The 27,190-nt window shown below is 38.1% G+C and overlaps 1 protein-coding gene across 6 annotated transcripts in view; it reads left to right on the top strand.

Moving 5' to 3' along the window:
• SKIC3 (SKI3 subunit of superkiller complex) overlaps nucleotides 1-25,560 on the top strand; it is a 52,887-nt gene extending 27,327 nt beyond the window's left edge. For 5 of the 6 annotated variants that reach the window (XM_075021131.1, XM_075021136.1, XM_075021133.1 and 2 more), the window contains exons 24-42: nucleotides 39-95; nucleotides 1,204-1,272; nucleotides 2,235-2,309; nucleotides 2,927-3,068; nucleotides 4,250-4,343; nucleotides 4,929-5,006; nucleotides 6,326-6,450; nucleotides 7,305-7,428; nucleotides 9,664-9,882; nucleotides 10,703-10,775; nucleotides 11,515-11,568; nucleotides 11,680-11,791; nucleotides 13,082-13,210; nucleotides 13,844-13,965; nucleotides 15,811-15,969; nucleotides 18,626-18,778; nucleotides 20,559-20,689; nucleotides 22,386-22,509; nucleotides 24,022-25,560. In XM_075021131.1, coding sequence (XP_074877232.1) covers nucleotides 39-95; nucleotides 1,204-1,272; nucleotides 2,235-2,309; nucleotides 2,927-3,068; nucleotides 4,250-4,343; nucleotides 4,929-5,006; nucleotides 6,326-6,450; nucleotides 7,305-7,428; nucleotides 9,664-9,882; nucleotides 10,703-10,775; nucleotides 11,515-11,568; nucleotides 11,680-11,791; nucleotides 13,082-13,210; nucleotides 13,844-13,965; nucleotides 15,811-15,969; nucleotides 18,626-18,778; nucleotides 20,559-20,689; nucleotides 22,386-22,509; nucleotides 24,022-24,099 — 2,118 coding nt within the window. In that variant the 3' untranslated portion in view covers nucleotides 24,100-25,560. Of the gene's footprint in view, nucleotides 1-38; nucleotides 96-1,203; nucleotides 1,273-2,234; nucleotides 2,310-2,926; nucleotides 3,069-4,249; nucleotides 4,344-4,928; nucleotides 5,007-6,325; nucleotides 6,451-7,304; nucleotides 7,429-9,663; nucleotides 9,883-10,702; nucleotides 10,776-11,514; nucleotides 11,569-11,679; nucleotides 11,792-13,081; nucleotides 13,211-13,843; nucleotides 13,966-15,810; nucleotides 15,970-18,625; nucleotides 18,779-19,420; nucleotides 19,713-20,558; nucleotides 20,690-22,385; nucleotides 22,510-24,021 lie in introns of those variants that run through there. The other variant, XR_012649073.1, reaches the window with a different exon arrangement.
• The last annotated feature ends 1,630 nt before the right edge of the window (nucleotides 25,561-27,190 follow it).

Below are 27,190 nucleotides of genomic sequence, written 5' to 3'. Positions count from 1 at the left end.
AATAATACATTGGTTTTAACTTTTTTTTTTCTGTCTAGAATGTTGTTGCCTGGTCCAACTTGGGGGTTTTGTATCTGGCAACTGGAAACATTGAGGTAACATTCTTTCCCATCCTCAGATACTGTTTCCCTTTCCATTTCTTTTTTAAGGGAATGTATGGGGAACAGGAGTGTGGGCAAACAGTGAAGAATGCCCTCTCAGATTCAAGAAATGTAGTTCCTTTGAATGAAATAAAATTGGCACCTGTGCCTTACTTAAGGCACACCAATGAATTAAATATTTGTTCTGGAGAAGATAAGTGAACTTCTGGATTGGTAAGGTTGCTTTCCAACCAACTGGATAGAATGAGAAGTATTTGGAAGGACTGAGAAGTAGTTAATCAAACCAATGCACACCAGGTTTGACCAAGAATTATTTTAATTGTAAGTCACAAACTAAGCTTTGAGTTTGAGTTTCCCATAAGTAGCTACTTTCTGCTCATCAGCATATCGTATGATTTATTGTAATTCTGTGTAACCTTCAGAGTTTCTCTGGAGAAAAATTAGAGTACATCTTAAGTGAAGTCCAGAGTTCTCGTGCAAGTAAAACTAAATCCTATCCTATTTGCTGGTCAGAATTACAGAAATTTTGTTTAATTGGAAATGTGATTGTCAGAATTATTTTTAATAAAAATAACTTGGGTACTGCAGACTACTTACTGCTAAGGCTACTAATGCTAAGACTTTGTTCACCTTACGCCACTTTGGGGAGGAACATAAGCAATACATTGGGAAAAGATAATGTGTGGGTGGTGATCAGTTTTACCATTTTGAAAATGTGTTTTTTTAACTTTTTGCATGAAGGAAAAGCAAATTTCCAAAACTGGATCATGCAAGAGTCAGATTTTAAAGTAATAGTTGTTCTAAGGGGTAATCTAGCTGCTGAACTGTTTCAAGAAGGAAATATATTTGAAAGGGACGGGAACTTTGATCTTGTAAAGATATTTTTTATTTCTCTTTTTTTTTTTTTTAAATAAGACTAAACTGGTTTATTTCTCTGGGCAATGGATTGTTCTCCGTGGCAGAGGAGGTGTTTTTAGTAGTGACCTGATTTTGTCCATGAAATCTCTTCCAATACTACCGCATGTCAATACCTGTGTATACTCAAAAGTGCTCTATTACCATGCCAGACAGTACAATAGCACTTCTGTCTTTGATTCTACAGCAAGCTCATGAAGCCTTCAAGGTAGCCCAGTCTCTGGAGCCTTCTTACTTACTGTGTTGGATTGGGCAGGTAAGATGACGAAAAATCCTAATACTGTGCACCAAAACCAGTTGTTAGTCAAAGAGAGGACTTGGACTCCATCCTAATAATTGGCACTTAAGCATGTTACTGAAAATTAAATGTTTTAAGTAAAGCGAGCTTCTACTTGCCCTGAAGGTGGATGGGACCATTCATTTCCATAGTGGTAATACAATGGAAGCTACATTCATCAAATACCTTTGTATGTTTTTCTGGGTGATATTATGAGTTCTGTAAGAAACTAGCTATTGAAAAGACAATCAGTGTTTGTGCTCTGAAGCTTTTTATGGAGGATTGTCAACAAAGCACCATCTTCATAAGGTGCTAGTTATTTCAGCTTCAGCTGTACCTTTAGCTCATTATATGGCACTGCTTAACTCTCTTCTTAGGCCCCGCTTCTACCACCACTGTTAGAAAGAGTTAAGTCTCTACAGTACCTGCAACAAAAGCAGTTCTTAATTCCTGGGAAGTCTCTTCCTCCCGTTGCCACTGAGGGTTGGATATGCTCCCGCTGGTACTTAGGCCATCTGTGAATAGTAGGAATACTTCTATGATCACTGTAGGTACACATCGTAATTCCATGCTGCTGACCTGCTAATAGTATCTAATTGAAACTGGATTCTAGGGAGGAACTAACACCATCACATGTTGAGATTCAGCTCCTATCAGATGATGTTATAAGTTGTGCTAATACCCACAAAGTCTTTGTCCTAAGAATGTAAAGTAGCAGCAGCAGACCTTAAGTTTCAAGTACTGATACAGTGGAAACTGCTTGCGCTCCTTTTAATTGTGTTCATTTTATTCCTAAAACCAATGTTTCTGGGAGAGTATGAAGAAAAGAAAGTGTCTTCATGTTAAATGCCTAAGATGTACCTGAAGTAACATGTGCTGAGTTTATGTCAATGTCATAATTTTTAAAGTACCTGACCACAGCAACCCTTGCTTCTCTGTAGGCTCTTATTGCAGAGGCAGTAGGCAGCTATGATACTATGGATCTCTTCAGGCACACAACTGAACTCAGTATGCATGTAAGTATAACAGTTGTATCATCATGAAGTTTCTGCATATCTCATCTCTCTACTTAGGTGATGTAATTTTTTAAAATATAGGCTTGTCTTGAATGATGAAATAGTTATGGTCATGTTCCAGATGAGATTGTCTGAATTCCATGTTGTTGTTCCTGGCCTGTGCTGGCACTGAATAGCAGGTAGCTATTTTATTAAATGCTTTAGTCCCAGTGGTCCAAGAAATCAGCTCTGTAAGTCATGAATGTCTTGATGTTCCACAGAATTGGACAGAGGTCAAAGGCATAAATTATGACTATTCCAGGAGACAGCAAGGATATTGCCAGTACCCTGAGTTCTAAGAAAGTGGAGGACTTTACACTCTTTTATAGATTTTTCATCTCTCATCCCTTCAGTGCAGGAAGTGATATGCTACTGTAAGAATTCTCTTTGCCCAAAGGACAAGTTAAAACTGTGTGGACTAATTCAGTTTGGTGTTTTCTTCTCCTGCTTAATACTGATGCAGATTTTTAGCCATGACTCTGCCTTAAAACACAGAATTGTTACTATAATCTGTATTTCACTGTTGCTTGAGCAGGTTTAATGACTCCTGTTCTGGGGTTTTTTGTTTGTTTCTTGAGACTGAGGGAGCAAAAGGCTATGCCCACTGGGTATGTTCAACGCTGCAGGATAAAAGCAACAGAAACACTGAACTATATCTGTACAACATTGTTCAAATGAATGCTATTCCAGCAGCCCAGGTGGTCTTGAACAAATATACAGGTAGGTAATTTAAATGCCTCACTAACCTGTCAAGCCTAATAGATGCATTCAGAGTGAACGGTTACACCTGTACTACTTCTGGCAGAGTAATCTGTCCAGGTTGGGAAGAGGCTTTTGAACTGTAAAGTAAGTAACCAAAACAGGGTAAGTGGGCCACTGATTTTTGTTATCACACAAAGATGAAATAGATGTGAGTTCTGCCTGCCTACTCATTCCATCAGATTTTGTTTCAAAGACTGATCAAAATAAGGAGCAGAGCTTTGTCATTCTTGTCATCAGGTGTTTGCTATCAGACTTCCTTTGGGTGAGTCTGTATGCATAGGTGCAGATAGATGCTAGTTCCTCTGCCCCTGTGCTGTGATGTTTGGCAGAAGCCTGCTTGCTGGATGCTCTGTAACTCCATCACCTCAAGCATATGATTGTGTTAACTTTCAGTAGCAGACGGACCGTGTTCTTGGGCATGGCTCTGAGCCAGTGTGGCCTCCCTGTTGGGGTAGTCTTGTGTATGTCTAGCTGGGAAGGTAGATAGAACAAATGTGGATTTTCTTTAATTGCATCTATTACTGTAAGTAAATGCTTTGATGAGTAATCTGTTGCTGATTTTTGAGAGCTACAAAATAAGGTGCAAGCATTTAAAATGAGGTAGATGTGAGGCTGTGTTTGTCTGTGCAATCCCTGTTCTTAAATGGACTGCAGGAGGGCCTACATGATCCTTCCTAGTCTGGGAGAAAAGGTTAGAAGTCTGAGATGAGATAACAGCTGACAAATCTGTGCCTTAGCTACTAATAAGCATTTCAAAGTTGTAGTATTAAAAATAAACTGTAAGATTCTACTAGTATTTTACTAGAGTCAATACAAGCTGAATAGTTTCCTATTTCATTACAGAAAAACCAAACCACTGTGGGCTGAAAAACTTAAAATACATTGAGTGCATTAGTGCTGTGTCATAAGATTTTAAACATTTTTGAGCTAACCTGATGTCATGTTGTGGGGCTTCATATCTCTTCTGTATTTGCCTGCCGCCTGTCAAAATGATTCCAGTGAGCAACTGACAGAAGCACTTGGCAATTTGTTTTGTATATATGCATACACTGTAGCATCAATGTACCAATGTTTTTATAATGCTTTTTCACAGCTCTTTTTGATGATGTTCTCCTATATTGTCAATTCTGATTTTCTAGAAAGAAATCCAGACGATGCATCAGCTTTCACAATGCTTGGTTATTTGAATGAGTATCTGCATCTAAAAAGGCAGGCAACAGACGCCTATGAGAGGTAAACTTAAACCCTTGGAAAGTTTCCTGATAGAAGCTCCTTGACCTCTTTTTCCATCCACCAGCTGAAAAACTTAAGGGTTTTTCATTTCCTTTAGTAAACCTTACTTTCTCGATTCAACAGTACATTTCAACTAAGTGTACAGTAAGGAGAGGTGTGGGGATGTTCTTATATCAAAATTAGAAATACAGAACACAGAACTGGAGAAGTAAAGATATTCCAAGGCTTGCGTGTCTTACCAGGACATTTAGCTAATTCACTGTACTGGATTTAAGAGAAATTTGGGGAGTTGGTAAGCTTGGGTTTGGTTTTGGTCTCTTCCTCATTCTAATTAATGGAGGTGTTTGGGCTTTGGTTTTGTTTTTTATTTCTCTCTTCTTTTCAAATGGTAGGGGGAGGTAGTGAAGGGAACCATGTTCGGTGAACATGTTTGCTGATGCATTAAAACAGTGAAATAGGCTCTGTGCTTAATTAGCATAGAAAAGCTTCTGCATAAAACATTTGTCCATTCCGGTCTGAGAGCTATTGTAAAAATATGCATATTGTAGTCAGATGGTAATTATTCTTAATTGTGGTTATTTTCAGGGCAGCTTCATTGCTGAAAAACTCTGAGGATACCGAGAAATACAATATAGCAATGCAAAACTATGGCAGGTCACTGTGGTAAGTGTTTGTTGACATACTTTCCCAGCCCCTAACTTCAGCTTTGGATATAGTGAATGCGGTGGTGCAAAACATGGGTGAGGCTGAAAGGTGAAAGGTGGTTGCTAAAAATAATGTATTAAACATCATTCTTAACTGTAGGCAAGCTTGACTGAACTTTTTATGTGCTCCAGAAATGGGTAGTGTATTTTTAAAAAAAAAATCAAATTGCAAGGAATTGCTATATGTCTTCACAGTTTATAACATGCCAGAGATTCTCTTATCCTTAGCTTGATACTTAAGTGCCTTAACTTAGTCTACACAATGTAGCTGTTTTATGGTCTCCAGAATAAATTGGGTTTTTTACAATCTCCACACTTGAGATATGTAGTAGGCTTAGTCTGAATAAAATGGCTGCTTCAAGGTTTATTCAAAATCCCTTCTATCTGCCCTTTGAATTTGTATTGACTTGTACAACCTGAAGCATGTGGGGTTGGGGTGTTGTGTACATGTACGTGGTCATTCTGCTGATGACCCTCTCTGCTGCAGTCCGACTCAAAATTGAAACTTCCCTTCACAATTCCCTTCTGGTTCTGAGGGAATGCAGGACATAAGTCTTAACAAATGAAGACTTGCAGACTTCTCTTTGATATGAGATAGCTCGAGCTCTGCTAATTAGATATTTGTCAGCTCTCTAGGGAAACTTTGTATATTCTTAAGTTTCTGTACATGACACTGGAACTTGTAGGCTGTGATAATGTGACAATTCATTCTTTAAGTTCAGGGAAGATTTTAGAAGCAACTCTTCAGTTTCCTGTAGTCTCACATACAAGCTGTATGCATGGTGATTCCTGTGTGCAACTTACACACGAGCGAAGCTCCAGTGATGAATAACTAGTTCTAATAAACATAGTCCTATGTAATTTCTTCCATAGTGGTCTTAGGACAAGACTGCCGTAGCTCTGTCTGTATGTGCACTTGCCTGTCTGCATGCATACTTCGATTTGCTTTTTTCACATTTCTCCTTTGCTATTTTCTCCTATTCCATTGTGTTAACCGTTAAGTGACATCCTTACATATAGCTGTCATGCAGATGGAGAGGACTTTTTCATTTCAATTATTCTTCATGCAACAGGTAGTTGGAGAGAGTAACTGCTGTAATGGGGGGTGGGGAATGCTGCTGGGGAATGCTGGGGAATTCTTGTCCTAATCTCGCTCTTTCCAGTTGTCTGCTTACACCTGCTGTAGAAAAGAGGATACTGGTCTGCAAAGACAGCTTGTCGGAATCATAGCAGCTGTTGCTACATCTTTCATACCAGTGACTTATTTTGTTTTTACAGTGCCCTTGGTCAGTGTGATAAGGCCATTGAGGTTTATGCATCAATACCCCTAACTGAGTTTGATGGCATTGTAGGGATAGCATTAGCCTACTTCAAGAAAGGACTCTTACAAGAAAGTATCAAAGGTAAGCATGTGCCTAATTCAAAGCATTATCGGACACTTCTCCTAAGATGAATCTTACCAAAATTTGTCTGACCAACCTAGCTGTAGTTCAGTTTATTTCACTCTTTCAGTCCTAATGCATAAGTACAAGTTCCACAACTATTTTAATCATTAGGCTGTTCAGCAGGGTGCTAGAACTATTAAAATGTACAAAGGGAAGCTACATTTCTTCAAGTGTTTAATTCTTGTCCATTAAGCTGTTGTGCTTTTAGCTTCCTGTGTTCTCAAATGAAATGGTTTTCCTGGAAAAATGAATTCTGGGTAGGAGACTAATGTGTTGTTGAAAGCACTTTAGCTTTAGTGCTAAATGTAAGTGCTGTATTGTCGTGTTCTGTACTGCTAAGATGTGAGACTTCACAAAAAAGTATACTGAATTGTCAGTGTAGAAGTATAAGCACTCGCGAAGGAGCAGCCAGCTCAGCATTTTAAATAACTCTCAGTTTTTAATTGGAGTGATATGTGCTCATCTGAAATACTATTTTATAAATAAACTGTCATGGGAGTATTTAAACTGTGTTCTTTAAGGCATTTTCTGGATATTCCAATATTGCTTTTCAGTTCCGTTTCCACTTGCTCCTTATTAAACAATTCCCAGGCTCTAAACAGCCCTGTAAATCTGGTGTTTCCTAACATACAGTTACTTCTAGAGTCTTAGTCAACGTTTTTTCTTCTGCCTATGATTTGAAGTGTGAAAATACAGTAAACCTGAAACCAAAGTGCATTGTGTGTGTGTTCTAATATCATGCCTTTCTAGAGGCTTTATAAACATTGTATTTTTTTCTCCTACTTCAATTCTGTGTCTTCAATTTTTACCAGCATATGAAAAAGCCTTGTCTGTTGCTGAGTCTGAACAAGATAAAGCACATATCCTGACTGCCTTGGCAATAATAGAGTATAAACAGAACAGAGTGCATACTGCAGAGACACTGCTGTTTAAATGGTGAGTGGAGGGAATAATAATCAATACGTGCTGTTTTATTGTACTGCTGAATCCTCAAATTTACTTTTGGGGGTATCTGAGGTGGATGCAGTGTTGTTTTAAGTTTATTCATATGATATACCTGTTTTGTTTTATGGCCTATGTCTTCTTCCATATTCTTAAAGCAGTATGGAGTGGAAGAGTTAGTGGTCTGGGCAGTTTGGATGTCTAATGTCCTTGAATGATAATTTTAATAGGTTTATCTTTTAAGATAATATTAATCTGTAGTTGTCCTGAGCACTAGGCAATATTTTTGCTCATTAGCTGTAAGACATCTAGATGACTAATGAAAACAATTTGAGTTTAAATAGTCAGAAATCTCCAGAACAATTGTGTTCCAACCATCATAGGCAAGGACAATCTTGTACCTTTCCCATGAAAAAAACAGATCTGTATCAGTTGTTCATGAATGTCTTTTTTTTTCAGAGCTGTGGAGGCTAAAAGCCCCACGCATCATTGTTAGTCTCCTGGCAGCTATGGATTAAGAGCTAACATCTCAGCCTCTCAGGATCAACTCTCTGTCAACAGAGCACTCCAGTAGTGGCTGTACAGTCTCCATCTTGCCAGCAGACTCCTGAAGTTACTGAAATAGTGAAGGTCCATGACCTAGTACACTCTGAATCCTGAGTAACTGATGATTAACTAGCTAGGAACCTGATATTTCCTACATCCTATTAATCACTGCAGACTTCTATTTTTGTCATAAACATCAACAATGAGAGTTTTCTAGATGACATTAGTTGTTTGTGTTTAAAGAAAAAAAAAGTAGTAAATGGTTTAGGAAAGTTACACTATAGTGAATATATCTAGATCTGAATTGGAAGCACAGTGCTGCAAATGTATATGGTGGATTTTAGTAATAAGAACAAAACTGGTTCATTCTAGTCCAATACACAGATATCTTTATTGACTGAAATTCATGCTAGATGACTTAAAGGGCCTGAGCAGGACCTTTAACAAGAAGCCGCCTTTCTTCTTGTCTCATGGCCAGCTTGGCCCAGAGATTTTTAGCAGTGAGTATGACTTTATAGCTAATATGATAGAATCACACTTCTTAACTTGTCGAAGGGCAGCGCCTTTCCATCAGATGACATAGTGCTGGCTATTCAAGTTTATGTTTAACAGCAACTAGGGAATTTTCTTGCTAGGGACTGAAAACAAAACATAGAATAGGAAGTTTACATTCTTGTCTTTTTTTGAAGGCAAAAATAATCATATTAGAAGCTTGATTAGAGCTTATAGTCAGCTGGTAAGTGAAAATAAGCAGCACTTCATTCTGTAGTTACGTTTAGGACATTACAGTGAAGGACCTCCAAATTACTGTTGCCATGCATTATTTTGTTATTTGCCTCCATTCAGTGTGTATTGCAATTTATTGAATTGCCTTTATCGTAAGAACACCTTCAACTAGTACATCAGTTAAGGTCCTTGATTTTGGTTGTTTGTACTGAGCTCACTGTTCTCACAAGAGTTGAAGATCAGGGGATTAACTTAAGTTCGCCACCTATACTAGAAAAATTTGCTGAAGAAAATCAGTAACTGTATCTAGTAGGTCTCCAGTAAAGCTTGGAATACTATTGATATGAGGTTAAACTGAATGAAGTGAATGGAACAGTGCAACTGATAGTGGTACTAAAACTCATAGAAGGTGGAAAGCACGCTCATAATACCTTACATTGGAACAAATCTTCATGTAAACAGGGTGTGATTTCTCAGAACATCCCTGTTCTCAGAAAGAGCAGTTGTATGCAACAGACTTATTTCTGGCTTTTTCCTTCCTGGATTTCTGTTGCAAAGCTGTAAATAGGCACACTACAACTCAGGTTTGATACTAGTTAGGAGTATAAACATCTTCAAGAAAAGAAAATAGTTATCAGTGTTAACACAGTTTCTCTTGCCATTCGTTATATGGATGTTGCTGTAGGGCAGTTAATGTGTCAGAGTCTTGCCAAGTAGTTATGTATTGTAAGGTTGAGTGCTGAAATGGCACATAGCTACTGCTGTTTTCCATATCCTGAGACCTCAAGGATACTGATCTAGCTTGATCCCCAATCCCAAAGTGAGAGACTATTAATTCTGTATACCATACATGATACACAGGAGCAAGAGGACTCAAGTAACAAGTACTCTAATGTTAATAGTAAATTTAATTTATGCTCCAAAATAGTGTCTCCTTCCCTTCCTCTGATTCAACAGCTCATTAAAGGAACCTAGTACGGAAAGTCTGAAGGCTTTGTGCACACTAGGACTGGTAAAGCAGGATGCTACACTTGCAACAGCAGCCCTAAAAGAATTACTGAAGCATGAAAAAAGGGATGATAGTATTTATGAAAGGTGCCTTATTGCATCTGCTGTTTATGCATTGCAAGGTAGAAATGTGGCGGTCCAGAGAGAAGTCTCCAAAGCAGTACATAGGTATGTATTTTGTCTTTCTTTAGATTGACTCGTAAATATGTTGCTTTGATTACATTGGATAGTACACAAATGTCTGTTCACTTGCAGCATTCTTCTAACAAAAAAAGAAAAAAAATGTTTTTCAAACATGAAGTCCTCACTTAAGGTTGTAGCATCAGCTGACAGAAGCTTGCTTTCTGATTTATGGGATCAAATGGCAGAACTTTCATGGCTTGTTTGGGGTTTTCTGGTTTTGTTTTGGTGGCTTCTTTGGTAGCTAGATCAGTTCACTGTTCTGTGAAAGCATTTTTCATCATATGTAGCAGAACCTTGAACCTAGAAAAGTCTCTAGGGCTTTTATTTAACAGCCTCTAGAGCTGTTCATTCTGTTAGCTAAATGTCTGTGTTTAAATGTGTTTTGATTAACCTTAGCATTCTAGAAAGGGGGAACTTTAATCAATGCCTTTAAGCAAGACACACATCATAGTCTTTCCAAGTGTTTTCGGAAATGATTCTTTATGGAAATTGTTTTTCTCCAACTGCAATTAAAATTCCTCATTCTTCACACCACAAGGACAAGACCTGTAGTCCTAAAGTTTATTTGTTTTCCTCCCATGAATATTGATATCCATATTGTACATTTTATTTCTTTAGCCAGCATTATAACTTCAATATTGTGTTGTTTGTTTTAAATTACTACCCCTGTCTATTTTCAACCACACTGGGTTGTTTTCCTAATAGAAAAAGATCCATTTGGGATTTATAGCAACTGCCTAATGAGTCATAGAAGACTAGGTCCATATCTAAACCAGAGAGTCTAATATCTTTGCTCTTTTCCCAGGAACCCTGATAATCCTGCCCTCTGGTCTCTTCTGTCTCGACTAGTTCCACTGTATGCATCACAAAAGGCAAAAGTAAGTGCACTGCTGTAATACATGTGTGCTGTTTACATCCTGAGTAGTCTGTGGTGTTTGACTAAAAAAACCCCCACCCTTCAGTACATGGACATTCACTAGTTAATGTGAAAGCTTAAGGCTTACATATACAAGCACATGCAGAGCAATACACAGGTACATACTGAAGTTATATATCCAATTATTTGTATCTTTCATGGCATAGCAGTTCTTTATCTTCTTGAAATAAACTTACAGAAAAAATCTGCTAGATTTTTTCCAACAAGAAAAGGCTGTAGTAGGTATAATTTTTTTATTTAGCTTTGTACATATGTATGTGTATATATAAATATATATTAGGATTTACATATGTTGAATTTGATTAATCTAGTCAGTTTCACTTTTCACATTAGCCACTATTTCCTTGCTGCTTTTATGCTTATTATTAGCTCTTCTCCAAATAAATACTCTTTGTCTTAATTTATGACAATTATGTAAACAGAACTAGCACCTGAAAACAAACCCCTTCCTATATGGGGTAAAATTAGAAACACAACATATGGATAAGCTCTAATCCTGACTGTCTCTTCCTTATTCTTTATAAAGAGATCTTGCTGTAGGCAAGGAAAAGATCTCATTGTGCAAACTTTGTATTTCTGATTAACAAAGATAAAAAGATCTCTACATTGCATTTTGTATAAAATCTCTTAATTAATCAGTCATATAACCAAATCAGTTATTTTTTTTTTCAATCTTGCAGGGGGGAGCTGTGGCAGGAAACATCGCACAAGTACTTGATGTAAACCATGGAAAGGTTTGACTTTCTTAAAATGCAGACTTTATAATTCCATAAACAATGCTAAAATTAATTTCATCTGATCACTTACATTACAGTGTTAAGTCACTTTTATGTTCTGTTTTATAGGAAGTCCTGCTGAATATTGCAGTTAATCAGTTGGCAGCAGGATGTCACATGTTAGAAGATGAGAAAAACAATCCTCTGAAAAATATTCAGAAGGCAATCCGCCTCTGTCCAGGTTACTCTTGCTCTCAAACACACTAGTGATTTTTTTACCCATCAGAAGCAAAATTACTGTGCTAACAAAAAAATCTACTTTTCTTGGGTTGTTTTGTTGTTTTGGGTTATCTGTGTATGTTTTGGGGAGAATGGTTAGAGTTGAAATTTTAACTGTCATTCCAAGTTTAGACATGGGGAATTAAACCAAACAAGAATTAAAAAATCACTGAGTTTCAAGGCTTGTTCTGAAAACACAGGCAATTTGTTAATCCCTCAGCAGGAGAAGAGATAAATATTATTTAGTATATTGGACAAAAAAAGAAAAACAAATGTTCCCTCAGAATCAGTATGCTACACCAAGCAAATTCCTCTAGCTTGAGAATTTGGGTTGCAAATGCTCTGTTACAGTATGCTGGTTATGAACTATAGGCAACTGTTCTCCTGTTACTAAATGGTGATCTTCATTAAATATATGAAGTGCAAATCTAGTGGGGTTTTCAAGTGCTAATTTGCACTTGGTAGTGAAATACCAAAACATTGTTTCTTCTGCAGTAATTTTGCTCTGATACATTAGTGTGGCTGCAAGTTAAAAACTTCAATTACTTCCCTACAGGTACATGCAAGACTATGACTGCTGTTGAAAAGCAGTATACTTTACATTTTACTTTGTTAGATCTTCAAGCTTTGTTTCATTTTGCTGGCAAAATTCATTATCTTTCAGATGAAAATTTACATGGGTGAAATCTTTAACTGAGCTCTGTCCAGTTCAGGACAAGAGACCACTCTTCCAACTCATAGTTGCTCTTCATGGGGCTAGGTCAAGGTAAAGCTGACACTGGAATTTGCTGACGCTAGAAGTAAGCACCTATCACCCTAACTTTCATGCTAGTGGTCAGACAAGACTGAGTCTGTATGACTGAAAGCTGTGGATGGCATCTTGGGATTTTTGCTGCCACTGTTATGCAGCACTAAGTAATAGGTTTAATCTGTGAAGTCAGAAGTAACTAGCAGATTCGGTTGGCACACCAGTGGCTATGTGAAAAATGTATTAGCTGGCTTTAGAAACAGCATCTTTGTCTTATAATTTGAAGAATCTTACTAGTTAGAGTCAAATAGTTATCAGCTGCCTTGGGCTGGGCTGATGTAAGGGTCTGATTGAATTACTTGCCTTGTTCTTGCTATCTCTTATTTACAGTGTGTGGTTGCATTGATGACTATGTTTTTATGCTTAATCTGGTAAAGACCATTCTAAATGAATTACCAGCATATTTAGAATGGACATGAGTTGCCTTTATCCATTCTTTTCTAGATAATCCTTCTGCCTGGGCAGTGCTAATGGCAGCGTGTCATGCTGAAAACACCGTTGTCTGTCTAAACAACACTCAGCCAAGGCTAACAGATCTAGAGATGATACTTGTAGCTACAGTTTCAGCCAAAAGTAAGCTATACAAGTTTTCTAATTTAAAAAAATAAAATAAAACTGAAATGCTCTAAGCTCGCAATAGTCTTCTGAATTTTAGAAACTTACAAATAAGCTGAGAATTGCTCAGTAGTGGTTTGAGCTATAACTGTATTTTATTACATAAAAATGCTAAATCCTAATGCATGGCTAGGGTTAATTACTTAATCACAGCTTGCTTTCCCCTGCAAAGCCTCAAATGCTTTTTTATAATAGTACTTCTGAACTCTGATGCCTAAATGGATGGATGAATGTATTACAGTACAGAAACACTGCTTACCAGGAAAGGCTAAAGTATTCTTGAGTTCTGTAACTTTTCCAGTAGAGTGATAACCTCAGTCTCAGCTTTGTTCAACATCTGTAGTGTTCTGAAAACTGGAATTAAAATTCCATGTTTGATTGAATGTTCTCAAACCATTAACTCACATGGTGTATTCTTTTTCCCCCTCTTCCTGCTTTTTATTTTACTATCTCTTAATGTTCCTACTAATGAAGGAAGCCATGTCAGGTTAATACTACTAAAAGTTCTTCATTACTCCCTAGAGCATGTGACATGGTATGGCACTACAGCATATACAGTAATCCGGTTAAGTGTTTTATCTGTTTTTGCAGCTGGAGAAAATAATCTTCCACATAATTATATCCAGACTGTTGAAGACTGGTGTCTATGTCAAGCTATTACCAGTCTAGAGGAGACTGGTAAACTCTCAGAAGCTGAAGCTCTTTGTACCAAGGTATATGGTATCATACTGGCAGATTGTGGTAGAATTCTGTAGAAATCATGATTTGTGTGCATTTTACAAAATGGTAATCTTTGAATTGGCAACTCTCTGTGCCATCAGAGCTACAAGATGCGATAGTTGTTGGCATTTTCTCTCCTCCCCAAGATATTTACTCTGTTTGCCACACCAAAACCGTGTTAATAGTTGAAACAAGCAGTGTATGACATGACAAAGCTAAGCCTGCCCTTCTTGCCTTTATTCATTAACCTAGTATTAAGCAAAACATTACAGAAATTCAAGGCAAGAAGTCCAGGTAGGAGACTTGCAGGGGACTTAAATGTCTTCTGCTCTGTTGTGTTGGTACTCCATTTCAGAGCCACAAGTGGATGCTACAAGTTTAATTGTTAAAAGGAAAAGTCTTCAGGCAACACAGTTGGGGAAGGGGACTGGGGTGCTAACAAGCCTCAAGTGTGTGTTTCATGTGTTCATGAATAGACTTGGCAGAAGATAACAAAAAAAAAAATTGGACTCAGCAGCACACATCCGTGATTTTAATTAAGGAAAATGACTATTCCCATGCAAATGTGCTCCTTTCTTATGGCATTTCCATATTAATGGGGAAGGGAGTTTAAAAAAAAAAATAATCAAAACCTAAACAAACAAATTAAGTGAACGTGCTGGTTTTCTAGGGGGAAGTACTTTCTTATCTTTCTGTTTACTTAGTGAGGAGGTGTTTTGCTTTTATGGCCAGGATGTCCACTGACCTGTCATACATTAACAAGGATCAGAGATTTCTAGCCATACAAGGTGGTATCTGGGCATGGGGGAGGTTATGGTGGGTCTTGATTGTTAGTTAAATAGCTTGGAGAGAGGACAGTCAGTGCCTGCAATTTGTGAAGAAACAGGAGTAACACTCTGTGGTACCACAAGCTCTCATTGACAGTTTTGGACCCCAGGATTCTCAGAAAGCAGTATAACTGGGGGTGACGAGTCGGGCACTGCACTTGTTCCATTTGAGACAGGCAATGTGACGCCACACTTGTTAATGGGGGAAAATTGCAGCAAATACTAGCAGCTTCTGTTGGGTTTCAGAAATTCTCTGCATGTACATGTATTCTTTGCAAAGCAGCAGCTTCTTAAGGACTCACAGGCAACATAGTTTGTTTTTTAAAAAAACGGGTGTAAAGTACAAGTGTTGTTTCTGAGAACAGATCCGGTGTGAGTTATAACTCTTGGAAGTATTGTGATTTGAACAGGTAAAATAACATGTAATATGACTTGCAGAAGCTTCACGTGTTTCACATCAGAAGGATAAAGCCACATATAGCTAGTTTTCTGTCTGGTTTTTTTTGCGTGATTTTGTTCCGAAAAATAGTCTATAGGTATCTGCTGTTACTGAACAAGAAATGTTTAGTAAAGTGCTTCTGTTTCAGTGAGAATAAAACACCTTAGCTGGGAGAACTGAAATTGCTTGGAACATTCTGAAGGTCCCTTTTAGCCACAGGACAGGTTTTTTTGCCTGAATCAGCCCCAAACTTGTAATGGTTTTGAAACCAAAGGAGCACCAGAGGTCTGCCATTTACCTGTCTGTCTTTCAGAAACCTCTAAGGGTAGGACATGTACAAAATTTAGGATAGACTTCAAATGTATTTTGAGGACAGAAAAAACCTTATCTATTTTCATGTGTCAATTCCTGGAACACTCCTTTGTGCAGAGTAGGAGGAAAATGCTGTGTTGCAAGCATCCTGAGAATGCTTTCAGTGCTGTTTTCTGTAAAGACCAAAGTGGAAAGATCAAAGTATCTTCTGATATTTGGAAATTATAATTCTGATATGTTGAGCCTTGTTTTCATTTTAGGGTTTAAAAAGCCGCCCCGAGCACCCAGCTCTGTTTTTGCTTTTGAGACAAGTTCAGTGTAAGCAGCTGTTGCAGTCTCACAAAGAACTTCCAGACAACATCCTGGAGGAGCTTCGCAAGACAGTCATGGCCAGTTCAACTTCAGTTGCAGCCTGGCAGGTAAGTGTGGATCCTATTGCTGACTTTGGTGTGCTGCTCTCAGCAGAGTATGCACTGTAAGTGGGTGAGAGTTCGTTTCACTCTTTTGCTTTTATTTGTCCACTGACAGCCAGTGACAGAAAAACCAGCTTATATTCAGTTCATTATAAAGTTGTAACATTATGTTAATTTTCTTTAATAGTTGAAATAATAAGGACTGCAAGGGATATGGAGGCAGGAGAATTAAAAACTTGAGATAAACCCCTGGCACCTGTGTCTTTAGGGACTTGTGACTTGACATGAATTCCAAAACAAGTATTTCATAACCCATAAGAATAGATGGAAGTAAATGGTTTCCTAGTATAGTAATATACAATTCCTTATTCAGGGTCTGAAAACCTGAATAAGTCTCTTTCTCCGTAATCTCCTGATGTCAGGTGTCACTATTCTTTTCAGCAAGTTGAGTCAGCAGGGAAGAGAAATCAGTCCCAGTAACAGGTGCTATAACTCACTTCATATGCTGCTTCTGTGAGACAATCTGAGAAGTCTGTCTCACACATGCCAAGAGATCTTTCTGGTGATGCAGCATATTTATTTATTTATTTCCTAGCCATTGCTGTTGCAGTTACTATCTTCCTTTACCAATGTTAGCAGCACATTATTTAGAAAAATTCCATGAACTTTTAGAGTCCTCTACATAGCTGCAGGATTTATGGTGCTCCCTCTGCCTCTTGAACAAATAAAACCCTGTTTGTGGTAAGTTTCGCTAAAGTAGATTTCAGTCTTAGAACATCAGTGCAAGGCTGCTGTAGAGATCATTATCTCACTTGGTATAAGGCTGCAGATCCTCTTCCCTTCTGGAACATACGAGTATCATTTGTGGAAAGATGCTTTTTTTGACACATTTACTTTGGCTTGTGAGACTTCAGCTTTCAGAACTGCAGAACTCATTCAGATTGGATTTGCAAAATATGGGGGCATGCAAGACATGATCTTATCCTCTATTTTAGTAATATATTTTGAAAATTGAATTAGGGCTTATATACATTCTTCAAGCATCCCTTGCATAGCCAAGTATCATCTTGCTTACAAGCAGGGAGAAGTGAAGTGAAAGTCTATGTAGTTTTGCAGGGGGAAAGGGTTCTTTTGGTTTGTTTTTTAAATCCAGGCTACAGATAAGATACCTCTGAGGAAGATCTTTTCAGAAGAAAGATATTTCAGAAGAAAGATATTTCTTAGGGCTTGGATGGCATTCTGAAAAGACCTGGCTGCTACATCTGTTCCGAATGGCTAGATCTATGCTTTTATGTTTTCTGTCTCTAGATTTCCTAAGAGTTTGATGAATGTTTTGTCTTACTCAGAAGTATCCATCGTGATGCCTTACAGTTTTACTAAGTTAGAGGGGGCATTAACTTTGCTTTTTGCTTAAGTTTGTGGCTTTTGTCTAAATGGTTGTTTTGCAAGATTTAGGAGCACTGTTGAACTACTCATCTGATGGTTGTTCTACTTTTTGTGCTGTGGCGTACCAGGAAAATTGAAAAAAGCTGATCTAGCAGAGCTGCCATTGTGCCTTTGCATGAGGGTTCTCTTGTCCTCACATCTTGAGTGCTGGGTATCTTCAGCTGCAAAGAGCTGAGGCCAAGGAAAGCTCTTTTTTACTGCACAGGAATGTATGTTCTACTTTACAAAGCAGTCCTGCAGCTTAATGTCAAGGATGCACAATCTCATTAGTGCTAATAAATACTTTCTAGTGTGTCTCTTCTTAATGATAGATAACTTTGATGCATCAGAAGGGGTTAGGAGTTTTGCCCCTTCTAACACCAGGCAGTCTTTAGCTAACAAAAGTCTAAGGACCTTTGCTTAAAAGCAGGGGAAAGAAGTGCTTTATTCGCTTGGTGATCCAGCAAAGAATATTTCTAAATGTGGCTTGTGCATCTTGATGTATATCATGTAAATGTGAGGGATTTACAAACTTGTGGCTGTGTCTGCTTCAAAGAATGTGACATGACTACAGATTTAAAGAGGGAGGGGTTAGAATTCTTTTCCTTCTTCTTGTGAGCAAATCCAGGACATCTTGTGCTGGTAGAGCAGGCAGCAGGAGCATGAAACTCTGTACAGATCCCAGTGTCTACTTCCTACCCTATCTAGGTCCTCCAGCATGACCCTGCTGTGTCAGAAACTGTGTAGCCCAACCCTTCATCTGAGTTCAGTCTTACATTGTAATGTCTTTCATATTCCTGACATTACTCAGATGGGCTGGAAAAACCTTTGTTCCACAGGAAAAATGACCTTTTCATCTCTACAGAACTTTTAGAGACAAATGAGGCACTACACAATGTTCTTCTAGTCTGAAGGATGACTTTCACAAAGACAGACATGTTATTTGTTCACCTGTGAGCAATCTCCATATTAAAACAACTGTCAAACAGTTGTCCGTGGGTGGTCAAGGGAACTCCGAAATAAGTTACTGTAGTGAGGTGTACTGCCAGCTCTGCAGCAGACTATGTTTTCCTGCAGGGCAGTACGCAGTATTTTGTTGGAATGAGGGCTGGGTGGGTGATGGTGTTTTAGCTAATAGTGTGCTGTGATACTCTCATAAATTGCACTAAATGATATTACTTAATGGATGTGTGTTTTGGTGGCTCCATAACTGATTTTGTTTTATGTTTATTTTCAGTGGCTGGCAAAAGTGTATCAGTCTCAAAGAATGATGGTTGGAGCAGAGATGTGTTACAGAAAGAGCCTGCAGTTGGCATCACAGCAGGGTAGCTGGAATGGGAAGTTATCCAGTCTGCTCAGGCTAGCTATGCTCGCACTGGAAATCTGCATGGTAGGATCACCAAAATTACGTAACTGCATGATTTAACAGGAGTTCATGGCATGTAGGGCTTCTGCAGTCTTTAAATGAAGCCCCTGTTTAAATGACTGCATTTAAAACAACTAGACAATAAAATGAGACTGCAAGGGGCAGGGGACTGTTTTTAGAATGTCTCTGTAAGAGAGGTTGCTGTGAAATAAACACATAGAACCACTGTGTGCATACAGAGACTAACTTGTTCAATAAGGCTTATTATAACAGATTCAGTTTGATAATCCAAATTGACGTACCCTTCAAGTCTCTGTCCTCTTGTTCAGACAACTGCCTTAATAAACATTTTTACTGCACTGGTGCCTGGAGACTTCGGTCAAGTTTCAAGTAACTTTATGCTGTATGGCCATTTCTAGATATCATGCCTTGCCTTGAAGTATAAAGACAATCTAAGGCAAGCGTACCTTGTGGTATAAAGAAAATTATTCTGCTCCTTGCACCAAGGGCCAGGTGAACATAACTCAAATTCTTGGCAAGAGTCTATTCTCTTTAAGCATTGTCACTCTAGAAACTTGAAGTGCACAACCAGACTTCTTTAAAGCCTGGTGTAAATGGTAGATACTGCTCTGATCTTGGCTAATGCTTTTTCATGTATTTTAACAGATGATCAAGCTAACAGCCATAATCAAAATCAGTCAAAGGAACCCATATATCCTGAGTGCTTATATAAGAAAAGGCAATCAGTTTTACCAAGGATAAAGCTGCAAAGCTGTTGCTCCTGGTGGGAAAAGAGAATCCGCCTCAGTGTAGTCAAGTTTCTTTCTCACAAGCCATATGTTTCAAAAGGCAGAAATTGTCAAGTGACAGGATTTTTCCTCCCATGATTCTTCTGTCCGTTTTCTAGTGGTCTGCTCCCTGTTTCCTATAGCTCCTAAATATCTCCACAGGTTTCAAGGTACCCTCTACCTTAATTAATACTACTTCTTCAAATGCTGGCCTGAATTGCCTGAGAATATACAAGACTTTGTTTAAAAAATGTAATTAGTATGAATTTGATTATCTCATCTCTACTTTTTGCATGAGCAGAGCAGCTGATCAGTGGATTTCTGTCCAGCCTCTCTAATCTGCACTGGCTTAATGAAATGTGCAAAAGCCTGGTGAAAACCTTGCTCAGATCCAAGAAAGCTCTGTGTTTGAAAATTGCTTGTCTCCCAATTTTCTGTCCAAATGAAAATTTGGGCACCCCTTCAAGTAGAGTAATTTTGGAGACAGTGGGGATAATAAGACTTTCCTTAAGCCAAAAGATGCAGGGATTTGTTCAGTAGTTGCTCTATTAGGTAATTACCATCTTGGAGTTGGTTTTTATTTCTGGGGATAAATTCTACGTTCTAGAATAGTCTTGTACACGGGATGAAAATTTACAAGCTGAAGAGCAAACAAAGGTCTGTGATGAAAACATTACTAAAACATGTATGGAAAAAGTAAAAAGATTCTTGGCATAAATGAGCAAGTGGAATGCTGGCAAGGCTGGTCCTAGAATATTTAAGTGACTTTTCCAGGCTCTTCTAACCACTGTTTGGTTTTTTTCTAAAGAAATCTCTTTCTAACCTGCCAAATACTTTGTGTAACTCAGAACAGCCTGAATTGAACCTGCTCTCTAGAGAGCTGCAAACAAAAACTGATTTACACTACACACTACAATAAAGACCTTTCTTTTTTCTCTTTGTTATTTCTTTGTTTTTTCTTCTTTTATTACTTTTTTCCCCTTTTTTTCTTTTTTTTTTTTCCCCTTTTATCATAGGCTAATGTCTCAAATGAGCACTGGCCATCCTTGGTTCAGGAGGCAACAACTGAAGCTTTGAAACTTTCTTCTTGCCCGCTGGCAGCTCTCCTACAAGCACTGCTACAGTATAATCGCAAAATGGGAGCAAGGTATGCATGTTTTGTTAAGTTTAAATGGAACACACTGTCCAAAAGTTCAAGTGGTCATTATCCCCAGATCTAGCTGCAGTAACTAAAAGAAAATTGAAAACAGGAATTAATTCTTGAAGTAGTACAGCAGTTACAAGGGGCAGGGGAGGATGGTTACTAGTGTGGGGAGCAGGAAGCAGCAGAATCTTCCTCCTTTTCTTAAAAAAACTATATGACCTGCATACCAAGAGAAAAACAGCAATAAGACAACTTTTATTTTAACATCATGTTACCTAAATAAATTAATCAGGAAGACTATACATTCTCAAATCTCTTGTTAAATAGCAATTAATGTTAAATAGTGGAAACGGATATCTCTACCCTATCTACTGCTGGGATTCATTTTGATCCTAAATTGGGCTCACAGTTAAAGTTCATGTTCGTTCCTGAACAACCAGGTGCTCGTTGTGACCTTTTGAGTACGGGAAAGATTTGCGGGAGAGGGGCTTGGAAGCCTCCTAGTTTGTGAGTTTGATTAAGTCCAGTTTGTCTTTTACAGTATTTTTGCTTAAGCTATGGAAAATTGGAATATTCTTGATGTTTTTTTCAATAATTTCACCTGGGTTTATAGATAATTCTAACAAACTGTCTTACTTGCTCTGTGGGCTTTTAAGAAGGTGACAGGCAGCCTAATGTGATTGTGATGGTTGTCGATTATAACAAAGTTGGGCTGAAAACTTATTTAATCAATTAAAATTGGTCTTACTACAGTTTCAGATATTAACTTACATGAACAGCAAGGTATATCACAAAATCTAATTGATCTGCCTAGGTGTTTCAAAATCCTAAAACAATAAATTAATCTTAAGTACAAATAGCAAACAAAAACCAGATGGCATCTCTCAACAGCCTGTTAAATCACCATGTACTAGAAAATCACATTGGTTATAAAGGACAGAATTCTTGAAACAAGAGCCAAAGCTGATGGAGCACCAGTGAATGAATATGACATCCCTAAACTTGATTGCCAGTTTTTACCAGATTTCTAATGACATGGTGAATTTGAAAATGCCTTGGTTAGGTACAAACTGGCAGTGTTGGAAGGCAGTATCAGCCAAATAGAATTTTAGACTTTGTGTAGTACTCTGTTCCAATTTCCTTCTCTTCTGCAATTTCACATCTTGCCTCTGTGTTTGCAGGAACTGCAGTACCTTTTGTGAGTGCCTGGATTAGATATATTTGTGTATAATATTAAATTCTATTGGGATTATTAAGATTTACTGTAGTACCTGCTTCTCTGAGGTGCACTGTCTTCCAGAAGTTTTATTTCATGGCTCTTAAACAGGAGAATACCTGCTGTACTTGTTCAGCAGATCACATACTGAAATCAGAGATCATGATGTTTATCATGTTATTGTAACAGTCATAAAATCTGCTATGTCAATCTAACTTGGGTCACTTGCTAGTTAAAGCACTAACTCGAGTGTAGTGTATTAAGCATAACAATGGTGGCAGTGTTCCTTAGCATTTTAGATGCAACTACACAGGAAACAAAGGAATGTACAACTCTGCTCCGTCAGTTCCTTGGATGGTATGGAAATAAGGACCTTCCCTTATATTACTTCTTGTCATTGTTTCTTGCTCTGGGATACTGGTATGTGACATGCAACCTAGTCAGTTGCACTTGATTTGGATTATGTTTTGGTTATGCTTCTAGGGAGACTCGTCGAATGTTGGAAAGAGTGGTTTATCAACCGGGGAATCCAGAAACCATAGTTTCAGTGGCACGCTGGTACCTCCTGCAACATCTGTATGCCAAAGATGATTATGAATTAATAGATGTAAGTCAGTCCATTTTATACAGAAATTCAATCTATTTATGTTGAATATTGTGCTTGCAACTTGGAAGTGGGATAGAGGGAGGCTAGGGAGGTGCTGGCTTGCCTGCTCTAAAGGTTGCAATGTTTAAGGATTCTATACTGACAAAACGCACCTCAATTTTCAAAACTGCATCCAGTTTGTTTCAAAGTCTTCCATTCCTCCATGTAATACTAATGAAAAACAAACAGTAAAATCTCTCTCTAATCCAAACTGGCAAGAATTCTACTGGTGACTCTTCAGTAGACACAAAGACCATTTTATCAGAATTTTACCAGAATATATTCATGCACTGAAAATGTTAATTCCCTCTAGCCTGGCTGGAACAGTGTGGTGTCCTTAACCCAAAAGATCTGAACAGTAGAGTGCTGTACTTTTCTGTACTTAAGATTTTTATTATATCTGTAATGGTACATTATTTTCAGTACATAGTAAATGTTACATTAGTTTCTGTTGACAGTACTTCACAAATGGATTTGGTCAAACTCACAAATCCACACAGCTTTTTCATGTGATGCAAAGTGGGGTGGTTCATTTTGGCTTGTAATTGGAATCACTTTGCTACTCAGACTCTGAATACACTCTCCTAATAATTCCTCACTGCTGCCACTGGCACGATGATTACCCAGATTAACAGCTGTTCCCTGGTGAAACTTTGAATCCATAACAAAGTAAATTTGGAGGTACAACACATCAGTGGGCTCAGTGTTGACGAAAATCCATACATGGACACACAGGTTCATAAAAAAGGTAGAATTAGTGAGTTCAGATGATCCTGATATGATCTCGTTGCACTTGCTTCTGCAAAGTCATCTGTACTCCCTACCAATGAGTACAATATCAATAATGGCTAAAGTAAAGATTTGCTTGATTCTACTTAATAGTTTTCCTTTTTCATATGTATAATGTGATTGGATTACAAGAGAAGTGCCAGGAGCTTATGAACGTCTGTGAACATCAGGCTGTCATGGGAGCTTTTTTAACTAGTAGAAAAGCTGCAAATAGGAGGTATGGAAAATAAATCAAGGAAGGTTAAATTTAAATGGGGGAGGCAAAAAGATACCTTGGCAGTTTTGTTTAAGTAGCTGCAGAGAATGCTCCTTTTTGGCAAATTTAGATTTATACGAATGTACTAGCAGGAAGCGAGCGTGTGTCGGCAGGAAGATAGGTCTCATCTAGCTCTGCTTGTTTCGTTGCCAGCCGGTAACTTAATTGTCAAACATGGTCTCAGCCTCAGGTAACAAATGATGCTGTTGTAGTGCATTGCAAGTGACTACAAGTTTAGCAAGTCGTGACAGGGTGGGAGTTTTAAGTGCTGATGTGTAATGTTGAATATTTCCTATCTGGGCTTATGAGTTACTTAATCTTTTAGGGAAACTGTGTAGCAGAAATAAAATGCATCCGAGATTGCCAATAAAATACTAACATTAAAATTATTAAAATCTCTTTTTTTCATTGTTTGTTTTTCTCTGCAGGTACTTAAAGAAAATGCCAAAGCTAATGGAGATGCTAGAGCTCTGGAACTAAATGAGAAATTGTCATCAAGTGCCTAGCATGGACTATCTCAAGTGAAAAATCTTCCATTCATGCAACTTAATCAGTCCATCTTCCAGGAGCATATGTGGTTTGGGCTTTTCTGTTTGTGTCTGGTTTTGGTTTTTTATTGCATCAACTTTGTTTTTAGTTTTACTTTTTCTTGAACAAAAGTAGGTTATTTTCTTGGTGACATGAGTTCCACCATAAAAATACACTTGATTTTAAAGAAAACCCCTAAATTTTCCTTTTGTTTTCTTCCTCACTCACTTCAGCGCTATTCACAATGGGGAGTACTTGTCTGTATTTCCCCCTTGGCCACACACAGAAGTACAATATTAACTGCATTGGCAGTGATGTGAGCTTGGAAAGGCTACTACTTTTTCTCTTTTTCTTGGCACAGAATCTTACTAGCTAAGTAGCAGCAAACTTTTCTTCTCTCCCAGATCTTTTAAAACATTCAGAGTTTTAAAATGCCTGTATTCCTCTGACATACTTTGTTTTGAAGCTGAGACCCAAATACACTTGGGACTTCATGCATGGTGTCAGTTTATGTTTTTTAAAATATTTCTGGTTTTAGCTAATCTTAATTACAGCAGTGTATCCTCTTGACTGCAGGCTTCAGTAAACATTCCCATCAAGAAAAGCTTGTGATCATCAGGGACAGGGTCATATTTATAAGCGTGTGTAACAGGCTCTGTTTATGTCTTAGTAATTCTGCTGCTGACTGCTTGATTGGATGAATCATAACAGTGTTCTTAAGACATGATATTATTTTACCTTTATGTACATGAAAATTAAAAAAAAAAAAAAGGCAATTATTCTAGTCTGTTAGGCTGTTACTGTTACCATTAGGATTTTCAAGCTGTTGACAAGAGTCACGATAGCTGTCTGTTTCCTGCTTTAAAGTTTTTTAAAACTACTGTCTGTCCACGAAAGTCTTAGGACAGCTCATACGATCCCATATGACAGAGGAGAAAGGGGACTTCCAAGGCATGCAGTGGGACTGCATTGAACATAGACTTGGGTTTGGAACAAACTGTCTCAGGCTTAAAGAAAGCAGGATGCTGAGCTGGGATGTGGGGGGGGTTCTATTGCACCAGCCATGTGCAGTGATCTCTGGAAAGGAGGCGAGAGCTGCGAGCGTGCCCCTGTCATTTTAAAGAGGAAAACCAAGATCAGTAGGCTGGGGTTTCTACTCTGTGGAGGTGAGTAGAAACCTCTCTGAATGGCAAGAATCCCTCCTTGTCCCCCACACTTTCGTTCTCCCACCCATCTCAATGCAAAGTACCATCCTTAAAAAGATTTTTTTCGGTAAAATTAGATCAGCTGTGGTTCCCTTCACAGCCTGCTGTCACATAGTCTTGAACTATCAGTAACTGCAAATATTAAAAGGGAATGTTGCAAAAGCCAGACTCGTGACTCTCAAGACTAGCAGTAACTTTTTTTAGCTTGCTGCTATTAAAAGACTGGAAGAGTTCTTACAGCCTATAGTTCGTATCCTTGGCGTGCCGTCTTGATATTTGTGCCTCCTACTCGAGTGGTGGGAGAGCCGTCATTGACAGCCTGGTGACAGCACAGTAAGGGGCTGCCTGCCCTTGCTAATCTGTGAGGCAGAAATGCTTGTACACGAGCGTTACCCTAGACTTTGCTCAGCACTAAACCTTAAACACTTCCTAACACCTAGAACAGACAAGTAACAACAGGCCAGAGAAACTAGCTAAGTAACCGTCAACTGTGAATATTCTGTATTAGAAAAAAAAAAAAAAGTATCTTTTTTCTCTTCAGAAGACCATGAAGTTACTTTCTCTGTGATCAGTGGTGAACTCCTTGAACAAGTTTATTTTATAGCCCGAAGTTGTATTACATGCCCTGTAGGAAAAAAACCAACATATATCTGTACCACCCACTCACTGAAAAGTGCTCAGGGAATATGAGTTTAAATTTAAGCTTCTGTAAAATTGAACAATATGAGGTAAAAATCTTGTTCTCCTCATTTTTTAACAATGTTAGCCTCTACAAAATCAGCACTTGTAGAAGGTCTGCTGTAACACTGGAAAAATTTGTAAATTCATGCAGGTTGAGTTCGCCCTATATTTTATACTATAGTAGAGCTCAGCTTTAGAATGTGAAGTACTGTACAAAGGCACATAAGCATCACTGAGTTGGGGAATGGAGAGTCGTTTATGGATTTCACTGCCTGGGAAGTCATACGTTCAGCTGCAATTACAGTAAAGGGGAAAAAAATAAACATTCCCCAGCTGTAACTTGTTTTATTACGGTGGTTTATGCTGAAGGCAGAATGGAGTGAGATCTAATGAATTTCAAGGTAGAACTTTTCTCTGCTTCAGGTGTGAAGGATTTTACATAGTTCTTACATTTCCTTTTATACAAACATGACACAATGGCTTGCTTCTGAGAATTTCATTTATTTGTCTGGGTCATGCATGTTCATCTCCTTCTCAGTATTTCCCCAGAATCGCTGGATTGGATTTCTACTCATCTTTTGAGCGTCTCTCAGAATGGTATCACAAAGTACAGTGGGCAATTGCATTAATTGAGATAGTCTTCCTAACCTTAGAGTTTAACAACAAATACGCAATGCTTTTGTTTTATGCGTTTTATATTTAAAAAAAAAAATATTTTTTAAATTTGTAGATATAAAACCCTTAAGAACTGTTTTAATGCTGCACAAATGCAGCATGTACCATTTTGCAAGGAAAAGTACATCCCTAATCCTGCAGCCCAGCTGAATATCATCCTGGATGTCTAGAATTTAGCTTTCCCTCTCCAAGTTAATTTGCTTTCTACTGATTTAACTGAACAGCTGACAGTTAAATAACTTTTAAATTTAGTGCTCTTAGGGGAGAGAGGGATCATTTCGAGTTTGGTTGCAGTGTGGAGTGATAAATACTGAGATAACTCCTTTATGCATGCAGTGAAATCACTCAAACAATAGCAACGTTCCAAATATATATTCCTGTGTGATCTGAATTTATAATTAGGCCCTCAAACCCATCTGCTATAATCATACAAGTCAGTGCTTAGATAAAGCAACATTCGGTTGTGCCATACTGCCATGTGATAGGATGGATAGATAGATGGATAGAT

The sequence above is a fragment of the Buteo buteo genome, chromosome Z, assembly GCF_964188355.1.
Source record: "Buteo buteo chromosome Z, bButBut1.hap1.1, whole genome shotgun sequence".
Classification (NCBI taxonomy): domain Eukaryota; kingdom Metazoa; phylum Chordata; class Aves; order Accipitriformes; family Accipitridae; genus Buteo; species Buteo buteo.
This window is presented reverse-complemented; position numbering and strand designations above follow the sequence as displayed.